Source organism: Vipera ursinii (genome assembly GCF_947247035.1).
Source record: "Vipera ursinii genome assembly, chromosome: 3".
NCBI classification, from domain to species: Eukaryota; Metazoa; Chordata; class Lepidosauria; order Squamata; family Viperidae; genus Vipera; species Vipera ursinii.
This window is the reverse complement of record NC_139516.1, coordinates 174,968,138-174,982,252: the sequence shown is the minus strand read 5'-3', so window position 1 is coordinate 174,982,252 and position 14,115 is coordinate 174,968,138. Positions and strand designations below refer to the sequence as shown.

Sequence of the window (14,115 nt, the reverse complement as noted above, 5' to 3'; positions counted from 1 at the left end):
TTACAAAGTCAGCTTAATTGCCCCCAACAATCTGGGTCCTCATTTTACCTACCTCGGAAGGATGGAAGGCTGAGTCAACCTTAACCTTGTTAAGCGAATCAGTGCAGTTGTAAGTTAGTAACATGGTTTTTAAGTGAATCTGGCTTCCCTTCCCCCTTGACTTTTCTTGTCAGAAGGTAGCAAAAGGTGATGTAAAGGAGATCACGTGACCCCAGGACTCTGCAACCATCATAAATATGAGTCAGTTACCAAGCATCTGAATTTTGATCATGTGACCCTGGGGATGTTGCAAAGGTGATGTAAAAACTATTAAGATGCCAGCCATGACTGTGTGATGGAAGTTCCAACTTTAAAAAAAAAATAGCTTGCGGAATGCCAAACCCAAGTGAAGATATGGTTCTGATGGCCTGAAATTTTATGACTGAAGAAATACCTTGAAAAGTAATGTTTCTATTAGATAAAACCTGTTCAATTATCTGTAGCTGGTTTATTGTGGCAGTTCTTAATTACCATAGGATCAATACAAAATGATGCTTACTAGTGCATGTTTTAGAATTAGATATGTTTCTAGCGATAATGAATCTATATAAGCAATAAGTATAAAAGAGCACGGGCCCCTAGAGTCAGAAACGACTAGCACGCATGTGCGGGGGAACCTTTACCTTTTTATAAAGTAGTAGTATCAAAGTATACTTAGTGGTATTCCTTTATACTGCATGTGTGGAGACTTTTAAAATGAGTACGGTAATTACTCTGTAAAGGTGTTCCATTAATTTTATTGTTGAATCAATATTTTAATCCTATGATAAAGATTGGACAAACCTGGTATTTTAAATATTTCAAACCATTATCTTTAATATTATAATTTGGTAAGAAGGAAACTGCAATACCAATAAATATATGATGGCAAAAATGAACATGAAAACATTTAATTCTAGTTTTGTTTTAAAGATTTTATTAAGACAATGGTATCTACTTATAATATAATTAAACTTGTTCAAAAAATTCCATTCCTTGTGGTAATAATAAATGATTTATTACTAGGGATACTTTTATATTAGTAATAGAATCATGATTTAGGGGAAAGAAAAAATAACATATGGCAATAGTGCTATTAAAATATTAACATGCTGAATATGATTATTTTCCAGTTTGCTTTGTTGGCTCATTATCCAAATGAGATTAAAATATTTGTGGCAATAAATCTGATATTTGATAAATAGGAAAAGGAGACTTTTTCATGTGGCCTAAAACACTTTAGGGTTCACATTTATTTTGTCAATAGTTTTATAAGATATTGAATGGTTTATTACAAATAATGTATTATTTAATCATACTTGCAACTTGTTTTATAAAAAGAATAAGGCAATTAAAATATATGATTACAGTATCCTTATATATTCATTTACTGGTAAATTAAAGCTCTTGGTTATAAAGACAAAAAGACATTTTGCAATATATCTAATAGAAGGTGCCAGTCATATATTAGGTAAATACTTAAAAACAAAGACTAAAATGAAACACGTGCTTTTAAAAACAAAGCTGTTTTATTAGATATAACATAGGAGGAAAAATATAGAAATTGTTGTTAATAAATATTTAAAAACACAATTGAAGAGAACATTTTATTGTTTATATATAGGACTAATCTTTCTCCCCCTGTAATGTGATCTGAACTACAACATGGAAATTTTGCTGCTCAGTGTAATTGTTTTGTATGTCTTGAATTAAGTTTTGATTAAAAATAGTTATAAATGCAAATGGAAAATAATATAAAAATATGATACAACCAGGGACTTCTGGAATAATAACAGAGATGCAGTCAAACCTCCTTAGGGTGCTGTCGGTCAAAGAGTGTCGACTGGCGGCCCCCAGGGGGAGGGCGTTCTCTGTGGGCGCGCCAGACCTTTGGAACCATTTACCGGTGGAGCTCCGGACGGCTCCCGACCTTCGCTCCTTCCGACGTGACCTAAAAACATATTTATTTGAACAAGCCAGCCTGGTCTGATGGGTTTAGGGGTATTTTAACGTTTTGTATTAATTTATTGAATTGGGCTGTTGTATTTAATATTTTTTAATTTTTATATATTGTATTTTATTGTATTTCTCTGTACACCGCCCTGAGTCCTTCGGGAGAAGGGCGGTATAAAAATTAAATTAAATAAATAAATAAAACTTACTTTGAGGGAAGAAGAATATTCCATATGTTAGGGACCACAGCAAAGCAGGCCCACCTCCTGGGACTCACCAAATATAGGTCCCTTGCAGATGGTATACATAACATGCCTTCTCTGCTAGATTTAATGAGACAGGCTAACATAATTGGGGGGAAGCTGCCCCTTAAAACTGTAAGGGATTCCTGGATGACAATCGCCACACCTCAATCATTGCCACAGAGTCTTGGCTGATGTTACACCTGATAGCTACTCCCATTCTAGACATAGCCAGATTGCACTAATACATGCCAGGTCAACCTTTTCATCAATGTGAGGCATTTTTGCAGACCAATTTAGCATTCAGTAGCAGCAGCCAGAGGTCAGATTCAGCTCCAAGCATTATGTTCTTGTTCAAGGTCTTCAGCAACAATTTTGCAAGGTCCTATCTTAGGTCATAAAAATAAGAAAGCAATAAGTGAACACAAAATATGAGTAAAATAAAAAAAGACAATATTGCTGGAGGAACAAAGAATTCTTCTCCAAATAATGCCTTGATGGCAGTGAAAGAAATGCTATGTTTGATGTATAAAAATAAAATATGAAAATATGAATGTTGAGGTGCTCAATATATTTAGCACATCGTTTCAAGGGCTGTTTTCTCATAAAATTTAGGTACTCAACCACTTTGGCAGCCTTTAAAGCAGAAAACCTTTTGGTGAGGAAGAAGGACAAAGTTTATGCAATTTATTTAAAGGATAAAACTTTATTATTAGATTTTTGCTTCTTGACTTTGCTTTTCCTTCTTTCTCATTTAATAAATTACTGATGGGCACAGCAGGTTGATGGGGGATGGGCAGTGGTTTGATTTCTGTGTCAACCCTCCTCAGGAACTCAAGACAGAAAGCACAAGGCAGTTGTTTATATCCTTTTTAAAACCTTCTCCTGTGCAAAAATTTACAGGATCAGCAGTGAGAAAGTTCCTTCTGTGCTGGGTGTTCTTCCTTTTTTGGCAGCAAAACAGATAGTTCTCATATTGGCACACAAAGATAAGACATGTTTTTCTTTACTGAAGAATGTGCTAAAATATAACTTCTGGGAAAATTAGCCATTAGAAAGTTTGTACTTGAAACCCTGTGTTTTATATAACATTGAAATACTTATTAGAATATGGCATCTCAGTTCAGATAAAGCATAAAGTTAGGCTAGGATGAGAGAAATCTAGCATGATAACAATCTGCCATTATTGTGAGAACAATTCTTTGTCACAAGTGGTATTAGCGACTTTTCAGTGATCATCACATCTTGTATGATATTGCAAGCACCAAATTTCAAAATAAACAACCACTAAGAGAAAAATTGAATATAAAATCTCATAGGAACTTGTGTGTAAAGGTAAAGGTAAAGGTTCCCCCGCACGTGTGTGCTAGTCGTTTCCGACTCTAGGGGCCGGTGCTCATCTCCGTTTCAAAGCCGAAGAGCCAGCGCTTGTCCGAGGATGTCTCCGTGGTCATGTGGCCGGCATGACTAGACACCAAAGGCGCACGGAACGCTGTTACCTTCCCACCGTAGTGGTCCCTATTTTTCTATTTGCATTTTGACGTGCTTTCGAACTGCTAGGTTGGCAGAAGCTGGGACGAGTAACAGGCGCTCACTCTGCTACGCGGCACTCGGGATTCGACCCGCCAAACTGCCGACCTTCTGATCGACAAGCTCAGCGTCCTAACCCACTGAGCCACCGCGTCCCTTTTAACTTGTGTGAGGATACAGGTATTTTGCAACATTCAGTTATGTTGCGAGATGTTATTTAAATTATTACTTTTATTGAAAAATGTTGGAGTCCATGGAATAATGTTGCTAATATTAGAGCTTCGTTGGCTGATTAACTCCTCCTTAACTCCTTTCTAGTCCAGAATGGTAAACAGAACACATTTTTCTGTTTCCTCTTAAGTTATGATAAGAACAATGAATAATTTCCATCCAAGACAGTTTGTATTAGCAGCATGACCTCCAGCTTGTGTGGATTTCAAATATGTGATCTTAATTTCTTTGTAATTTTTATATGATTAATATTCCATAATTGTCATCATTACTAAATAATGAAATATAATTTGTTAAAACAAGTTATTTGGGTATGCACATGAACATATATCATATGTACCCAGATCATAGGAAGCCCTTTATTAAAAATACAGCTTGCCCACCCTTGTGCCTTTTAGCTCTGTTAAAACTATAATCTGACAGTCTGAGAATTCTGGGAGTTGTAATCTTAATATAGTGATAAATCACCAGATTGGAAAGGACTTGTTTAATCATTATGTTGCTGAAGTTCAACTTAAGAACTTAAGAACAGACAAGATGATTAGATCTGCCTTAAAAACAGACAAGATGGTTAGATCAAAAGTTCAGTAAAGGCATTTTTGGCTACTGACATCACCTTGGTGTTCAATGGTAAAGCCCTATTTTTGAAAGTGCAAGAGAAGCCAGCAATGTTGATCAGTCTACCTAACTCAAACTTTGTTGAGAGGATCCTGAACTGAATTTAGGAACATTCACTTACTATTTGCTTAGATTTGGAAAGTTTACATTTGGAAACACTGTATTTCCTTCTGTTTTTATCATAATCCTATAGACAAGAAAGATAATTTGTATTTTGGAAGAAAAGAGTGTTGAGGTTTAGGTAAATTAGCTTTTAATCAATTAAAGCTTTTTTTAAAAAAAATCTCTCTCCCCCTTCCTCTCCATTTTCCAATCTAAGTACTGCTAACTCAATAATTCTTTGCTACTGTTTCTCATACTAATCTGTTCTAAGGAACAATAAGAATTAAGAAAGGAAAAATTTATCCAAAAAATTGGCAAGAGAAACTTTTAGATAACATGAACTCTTAAGATTAAAAAATTGAGCAAATAGGGAATTAAAGGTAAATCTTTAATTAAAGGAATTAAATACCTTTAATTCCCAATGGATTACTGCCATTGGTGAAATCTGTTAAACTGTATAATAAGGATTGAAGAATTAACCTATGATAATTTTTCATCAAATGTTATTACCTTTTAAAACTCACCTAATGCCACTTCAGAACCCATTGAATGCGTTTTGCAGAAAAACCATAAAAACTGAGTTGTCTAAATATGTTTGATTAAATACCTAGTATCTATGGGACAAAAAGCTTAGTCCTCATCCTATGAAGATTAAAAAAAGATTTAATGAATTCTTTTTTTAGCATTCATTAGCAGTTCATTAGAAGACTTACTAGCTATCCTATAAAACAATGCGTCTGGCAACTTTAATATACGCAGATTTCAACTTTCAAAATTTCCCAACCAGCATGCTGTAGCACAATAGAGTATGCAGTATGAAAAATAATAGCATACCTGGCAGGAGAGGAAGCCACTGAGAAAGTTACAGGTATAGTTCAGAAACATCCAAAGAAAAGCATTGGGAAGGCAGGTTCTCAAGCTAAGGTGAGCATCCAGCAGGAATCCACTAATTATGCACTTGTCTGGTCTTGCCAGATAATCTTAAAGTGTAGGGAAAGATACAAGGTCAATAAGAATAAATTTACCTGTTGCAAATTGACAGCTTTTTTCTGCTTGTAAATAATTTATAACATTTAAATTTTAGACTAGATGTTCAGTATTGAATTAACTCAATACGCTAGATTGTTCAGATCAGAGTGTGAGTCACTCAAATTATATATCATGCTAATTTACCATTTAATCACGATTTATTGATTAAAACAAAATAGGCTGAATTTACATAAGTCATGACTAAAGAGTTCTTGTTTTTGATTATTTTACTGTTTTATAGTTATTTTATAGTTACTAGTTTTACTGTTGTGAGCCAAGCAGAGCTGTTTAAGGTGAGTGTCCATATAAATATTTTAAAATAAATAAACATTATTATAACCTTCACTTTTCCTCACTTGAATGCCTTCCATATTCATGGGCTCCAAATTCTAGAATTCTCAGCGATTGTGTCGTGCTGCCTCAATTATTCTGGAAATAGAAAGTTATATACCTAGACCATGTATATGTTGGAGAAGGCTGGTATGTGAAATCTAGACTTCTAAATTATATAGGCTATATAAAATTACTTAATCCATTAATATCTTGCTTCCTATGCAGTGAAGACTGAATACACTGTTAAGAGTTAACAGTGCTGACAAGGAGGGTTTTGTATTGCAGCTGCCACTGTTCCAAAGTAGTTTCAGGAGCCAACTCATACTCATGTTAATGTGCGTATCATCACAGCTCCCTTATAATTTTCTTTCAGGCAAGCAGCGTTGAATGGGAAGATTTCAAAAAAAAAGGGAGTAGCTTAATCTTTTGCCTTTTGGTAGCTTTTCCACTCAATATTAATTTTCCAGATATACTTCCTACAAGTTTCTTTAAACCTGATGAGGAAAGACAACCATTAAATGTGAATGACTAAATGTGAAATTGAGATACTTCCAATGAAGGAAACATTAAGTGCTGTATATTCTCCTTTATTATATCTCTTTATTATGTCCCTTTTCCTAGGCAACCTTTCTAATGTGTGTTGTACTGTACACCCGCACACACATACATATGTGCATGTTGTGCAGCTGTTAGCACTTCTGTCCTGGTTTTAAGTCATAAATCATAATACATACCAGGCAATCTGAGGCTTCTCATATTCTAGCAGGCTGAGTTTGCTAGTTTCCGAGTACTCTGGTTTGTGCAAGATATGAAATTCCTATAGTGACATTAGCATTTCAGCTTTGTAGACAAATACCAAGTTTTAGATCTTATATGGAACTACCCAAAAGGGTGAATTTTTCCAGAGGCATTCACTTCTTTTTTTCATAATCACAACTGGGACTGAATAAATTAAAATTTCTGATTATGTTGTACTGAAGAAAAGTGCTTCTCATACCACTTATTGTCCACAGTATGACCTGATCTACAGTAAACAAGGCTTACAGCATTTGCTGTTTGATTCTTTTATCTCGCCAAGATTCAGTGAACTAAATGACAAACATCATGACTCATCTGGCACTTAGAGATCAATTTTACACTAGGACCAATCTGTCATAGTTTAACAGTGAAGAATAAACCACATCCTATTAGCTCTAAGAGTTTCCTGGTGAGTAATGGAGGAGCTTGTTCTGTGTTAACACACCCACTTTCCAAATTGTCCACACTGTAACAGAACAATAGCCCACTTTTGTTAAGAACCAACACAAATAGAGTGAAATCCAGGTCTAAATATTTGCTCTGAAAACTTTCTGCAATATGTACCAGTATAGTGTTTTCTAGCCTTTGCAAATTTACAGTGGCTTCTACTGTGGCTTTTCTGAACATAGTTCCCATGGAAGTAGATGCATCTAAGCATAAACAATGCCACTTCCCAATATTTTATTCTGCCTTTATATGTTGCAAGTTTTGCTAAGTTGGCTGATTGCTTCTTAGTCCCCTAAGGGAAGAAAATTTCAGAATAAATCAGTTGTTCTTTTATCTATTTAATTTCCTGAAAGTTCAAAGCTTCCTTATTAGAATATAATATAGTAATTTAAATTCAGCAAAATAGGATGGAACTTATGAACTTTTTCCTTGTTAAACGTCTATTGTTTTAAACTATGTGTGATGTTTTGGTAGCAAATAAGGGGATATAAGTTATCTAACGTTTTTCCAATTATCTATCTTTGGCTTTTACTGACCATGAATTTTCTTAAGATTAAAAACATGCCTAAAACTATGTGGGTTTTTCTCTAGCAAAATCCAAAAGTAACAATTATTTTTTAAAGAAAGAAGAGTTGATGCCTAATTCTACACCTGAAACGAATCTCATGGCATCATAGAGGACTATTGGGTAAATGTTGAACCACAGTCTTCCTCCTTTATAGATCAGCATCTCTTGACATTTTATACTATTCTTTTAATTTATAAAATGGGCATAGAAGGCTGACATTCTGCAAAGCAGCTCACCAGCTTTTAGTATTATATATAGATACAAGAATGCTTAAGCGCTCACAAAAACCCAACTGGGATGATAGATGGCATTTTGGGAAGGATTAATTCTGGTAAATTTTAATGCTCGAGTGTAGCAATTTGGCTATATGATAGCCATTTTGTGACTAGATAAATTTGCCTTGTCCACCATTTTGTGAATGTTTATCAACATAGTCTCCCTATTCCAGGCATTATCAAACTGCTGGCCCGCAGGCCGGATGCATTACACCAAAACCGTGCCACCCCATTGCCGGCAATGGGGAAAAAGTCCTGATACATTGCGTGACATCACGTGACATTGCGAGTTTGACATGCCTGCTCTATTCCAAGTTTCCTTGTTTTGGCATAACAGCAAACAAGGTAAATATATATAACATGATGCTCTATTTAAATGGCTGTTCTACGGAAACAAAGCAATATGGTCTCAGTTCAAGCCTGGGAACTGAATTTAAGTGTGGAGATGACAATATTTAAAGCTTTAGTCTATGTAAGAGATAGAAACAGGTGGCTATTTGAATACAAGGAGTCAGAATTTGGCTGCTTTCATTCTTTTTGAAATGAGGACAGTTAAACAAATTCAAAGGAGAAAGGGAGCAGATGAAAAGCAACTCATTTCTCTTTTACATTTTTAAACTTTTGGCAGGGAGAAACTAATCTACTGCTTCCTAAATTTTTATATCTTTGTAATTGTACATTAGTACGTTTTATACTTATGCCAAAGCTGAAGCCAAGAAAACTGTTCAAAAACTCCACTTTGAATTTTGATTAAAATTTCCTGCTTTAAAGTGGAGTTTTTGTCTGATTGTTGTTTTCTCTTAGCTGACAAGCCAGGCCTTAGACTATAATTATTCCAGCTGTGTCCTCCTTTTGGAAATGTTGAACTATCCGAAAAAGATTTTTACAGGAGAAAATTGAAAGCACATCTATTTGCTGTATATATTTGTAGAAATATAAAGTATTTTTAAATAAGCAAATATTTTTTTAAAAAATGTTAATACATTAATAGTCAAGGTAAACTATAGTGAAAGCTGTTTCCTTTTCATTATTTTATTTCTGTTTTATATATTTAATGTGTTTTTTCCTGTTTAGGCATGTAATAAATTAGATAAAATGTAGGGATTGTCCAGCTTGGTGGTCTTACTTATTTTTAATAATTATATTGTATGTATGTATATATGTATGTATGCATGCATTTGCTATGTACTTTAATTAGACACTGTATTTCCTAAGAACTTGTGGCAGCATGCAGTTAGAATACATTCAGTTACAGATGGCCTCCAACTTACAACTATTCATTTAGTGACCAAAGTTACAATGGTACTGAAAAAAGTGACCTATGACCAGTTTTCACACTCATGACCATTGCAGCATCTTGCAACTTGGCAACAGGTCCTTGCACTGTCCTGGAGTAATGTGATCACAATTTGTAATCTTCCCAGCTGGTTTCTAACATGGAAAGTCAATGGGGGAGTCATATTTGCTTAATAACTTCATGATTCCTCTAACCACTGCAGTAGTTTGCTTAATAACTCACTTAACAATTGTCTTCCTTAGCAGTGGAAATTTTGGGCTGAGTTGTGGTCCTAACAACTACCTATAATGAACAAATAAATTAACCAATAAATTATTCATCTACAATAAAAATAGGCAAGAAATGAACAGATATCAATTTCTAAATCTCTCTGAAATATTCATTTCCCAACCTAGAGGGGAAACTCTGCAGTACAACTGCTTATTGGGTTTATACAAATTTTGACAGTAATTCCACTGACCTTGTAAGGCTAATCAATCCTTTTTTAAAAAAATAAATAAATGTGATTTTCTCTTCTAGGTTAGTGACCTTGGGAGTGTCCCAACTCAGAGTTGGAAAATTCCCAAAGTAAGGTGATAGATAAGGTCGTCAGTTTAAATACAATGGGTATTATATAACTATATAACAGAATCATAAGGTTGGAAGTAACATTTGACATTTTCTAGTCCAACTTCCAGTCCAGGACAAAATTTCCTCAAACCATCCCAGACAACAGTTGTCCTACTCCATCACCTTGAGTGATGGAGCATCCACCACGCAGAAGGCAGGCTTGTCCGCTGGAAAGAAAATGATTGGTGACTGCTTTTAAAATTGAAAAATTTGGAAGGCAATCAAAATTGAAAATTTTGGTAATAAATTCTTGTGGTTGTAATTTGAGGCATCACATGAATGGATTTGAAGTTATAGTCATTTTTTACATTGGTTATTAAGTGAATGGCACAGTGGTTAAGTGAATCTATTTCTCCCAACTGAACTTTTTTTGCCAGAAACTGGAAGTAAACAGTGGAAAACAACAACAAAATGTTTCAAATCATAAGTCATGTGGCTGCAGGATGCTACAAACAACCATAAAGATGAGGATTGCCAAGCACCCAAAATGCAATAGTGTGATTGTGGTTGTATGTTTGTGTGCAGCCACTGTAACTCCAAAAATGGGTTGTAAGTAGCTTTGAGGAGGAGTGTTGCAACTTCAAATGGTCATAAAATGAACTGTCATGAGTTGGAGGCTATCTGTAAAAGAACATGGATGGTTTTAGTCAGAATTGCCAACCTTCCTGGCTTTGTGGCCTGGGGGGGGAGGAGAGAGGGGATGGTTCCATGCAAGCAGCAGGCAAGTGTGCACATACATGGTGACTGTTTGCGCAAGTGGGGATGTATGTTGCACATGCTCAGCTACCATTTCCACAGCCCACTTCCGAACAGCTCAAGGCCCATTAGTGGGCTGAGGTCTGGGGATTGAGGACCCCTACTTTTAGTGATTAGGAATTGTACTTAATAAAGGTAGTACTTGACATACCACCATAATTGTGCCCACTATGGGTCCCTTTAAAAATGGCAATCTATCAATTATCTTTCAATATCAGTTTTAAAAGCAAACTGCTTTGGAAGACTAAATCAATTATTTATTATCTGTTTTCTACCTTACATGATAAGGGAAAGGGAATCCCAAAGAAGTTAGCTTTCTTCCCATAATTAATCTTCCCATTTGTTGTCTATACATACAACAGCATTTCTCTGTAATATCCTATTTCATCCTATATTGAATCAGTAATTTTATTTTAGTCCCTAACTTTTATCTCTCCATTACTGCATCACAAATTAAAAGGAATAGAAAAACACATGAGCAGTTGCTGCAACAATAGCTATTTATTAGCATAACACTTTTCTTAAAGATCTCGTAACAACTGAAATATATACAAAGTCTTACAGCATTTACACATTAAAAAGTTTCCTATTAGCTGACGAAATATAAGATAGTGCTGCAAAGTACTTCAAAGCATGAATAATAAGAATAGTAATAATAATAATGAAATAGACCACTGCACTTTTAACTTCTCTGCTATGCACCACAACTGCCACATTGATGTGACAGTTAAACCATTGGGAAGACACAAGTTTGTAAAAAAAAAGAAAAGAAAAGAAAAAAGATTGACGTGCAGCACTGAACACTGGAGGGACAGGAATAAGGGACAACCAAAAATAAAGCTACATACTGTCATGTTTCTACAGTTCCTAGAGCTGTAACAAACTTCCACAGCCTTAAGATATAACATAGTTAAGACAACATAATGACACTTTCTCAGATATAGTTCAGCTAAATTGTGTGTTTAATTTTTGGGTAAGAAGTTCTTACACTGCTATGGCTGTGTATTTCCATTTTCTATTCATGAAATGCTCAAACAGGTCTACAAAAATGTAGTCAGCAGCAGGAGCTTGTAATCATGATGTGCTTTGTCTATTTAAAGGCATTCAAGATAAGCAAACAGGATTTAACAACTCCTGTCAAAAGTTTAAGACAAGGAACCTTCCTTTAAAGGCATCATCGTTTTCATTATTCACTATCTTAGTTATTTTCCAAACAACAACAACAAAACAAATTGCCCTTTATTAGGGAAACTAAGATATGGCAGATCTTTTTTTATCATAATTCACAATAGTAGTTTAAAAAGTTTGAAACACTTTCCTAGCTACTTATAGTATATGAAAAAGACCATAAAAAGAATGTGTTTATGAAGGGGTCTCTGGTTAGAATATTAAAACAGAAAACCATGGAACATAGTTTGAAAAGAAAAAAAAATAATGAAACAAGATGCTTTATGCATTGTAGGTAACAGAAAATTCATCTGATCCATACTACTATGCGGTTCTAGCTAAGGTTTATTATAACCTTATTTTTGAAATGTCTTCCCTTTTTCTTTCTTAAGCAAATTAAGTTGTGCTTAAAACACCAAAAGTGGCCAAATATTTTTTTTAAAAAACACAACTTAAAGAGACTACAATCAATTATAAAGAAACCATATTACCATTTAATGTAAACAATTTATTGAAGAACAAAAGCCCTGTTTAGATTCTGGTCTTAAACTTTTGGCAGATAATGTGTGTATGCTCAGCCAGGCTCTGCAGCTAGTTATTATTCAAGTAGAAGCCAGGTCAGTTCACATGTTGACAGGCATGCAACTTGAAAACATTGCACAACAAGGAACATAAAAAGAGATCTGAGAAGTGTATTAAGACTTCAAGTAGACTTCACAACCCTTCACAACTGAATATACACAAATTAGTCTTTCTTTGCCTCCCCCCTCCCCTCCCCAACACCCACTCACACATGGGACACTTTCTGTGACTCCCTAGCTTGTTTGATGCTGTATAACCACTTGATGATTCTGGCATTTCTTTCTATTGCAGAAATACCATATGGCACACGGTCATTGGCACTGTCATCATTCCTAAGGTCACTGTTGCTGTCCTGAGACTGTTCACAGTCCGAACTTATCATACTTGCACTGCGAAAGTTGAGAGAGATAATGTCAGAGTTAGCCCTTGCAAAATTTTCCATTCCAAGATTTTCAAGCTCTTCAGGATCAAGTCCACAGTAGTTAAAGAACCTTTCAACGTCTGCATCGACTCTAAAGTATCTATCACTTAAGTCCGACTTCGATCGTTGAAGGGAAGGTCGTCTGCTGACTCCACAAGTGGATTCCACTGAGTCCATCTCGGGCGATTTCAACGTAGTGATGGTTGCAATTTTGGGTTTTGGAGGCAGAGGTGGAGCTGAACTACTGCAGGGTATTGCTTTTAAAGGTTTACCACTGGATACTTTCCTAATGTCTGAGGAACTATGTGAAACATGCAAGAAAGATTCTGCTGATTGGTCCAGTAGCCGTCTGCTCACACTGGAGCTGCTTTCTTGAGGACTGTTAGAACCTTGGGTGGGATAAACCTTTAGGGATTCTGCAAAGGAGTGACGATTTAAGTCTCCTGTATCAGATTTGTGGGGAGGCCAATTTCGCAAACTGTGTTTGTGACCTGAACCTGAACTGGAGCCTTCTGAACTGTTTATAATATTCTTCAAAATTTCCAACTTCAGGTTCTCTCTCTGGAAACCACTCTCAGTCTTTGCATTGTTGCTAAATACTTTCAAGGTAGGGCTGCCCAAGGCTCGCTTAGCTGCAGGGCATACTGGCGGCTTTGGAAGCACTGCCGGCTTCACAGGTTCTTGTTTGGCGTTGATGACTTCTTGGCTTTTCACATATTTTGCCTTGTCGGCTTCCAGCCTCTCCACGGCACTAAGTCTTTTTGGATTAGGCTCCGTTTGCCTGCGAAAATAATCAGGTCCTTTGTTTAAAATGCGGAGAGGAACAGCTGAAGTGAAAGTGATGGCAGGACTGACAGGTTTGACCATGCTACCTGTCTGTAGTGTTTCTGTAGGCATGTTTGGTGGCTTTTCCCCCGCAGCCGTTTTGAATTCCTTTCTGGGATCTTCTAAATGCACGGTGCAGAAACATGTATATTAAGCACAATGAATAGCAGATGAACCTTGGAATCTGAAGGTTAGCAGGAGAAGCAGCAGTGCTTCATTCCACAGCTTGTTAAATATCAGGGATGTTTCCTTCTTTTCTGCCCTCCACCCCCCCCCTCCCCAGGCGGCTTTTGTACAAACAAGCCACCAGAAAC

General features: G+C 35.8%; 1 protein-coding gene across 1 annotated transcript; it reads right to left on the bottom strand.

Annotated features, from left to right (window-relative positions):
* Positions 1 to 12,760: 12,760 nt before the first annotated feature.
* On the bottom strand, positions 12,761 to 13,873 carry FAM110B (family with sequence similarity 110 member B; the record flags this gene model as incomplete). Its single annotated transcript, XM_083357388.1, has 1 exon — positions 12,761 to 13,873. One exon carries the CDS (start codon positions 13,871 to 13,873, stop codon positions 12,761 to 12,763), a length of 1,113 nt encoding a protein of 370 aa, XP_083213514.1.
* Positions 13,874 to 14,115: the final 242 nt, after the last annotated feature.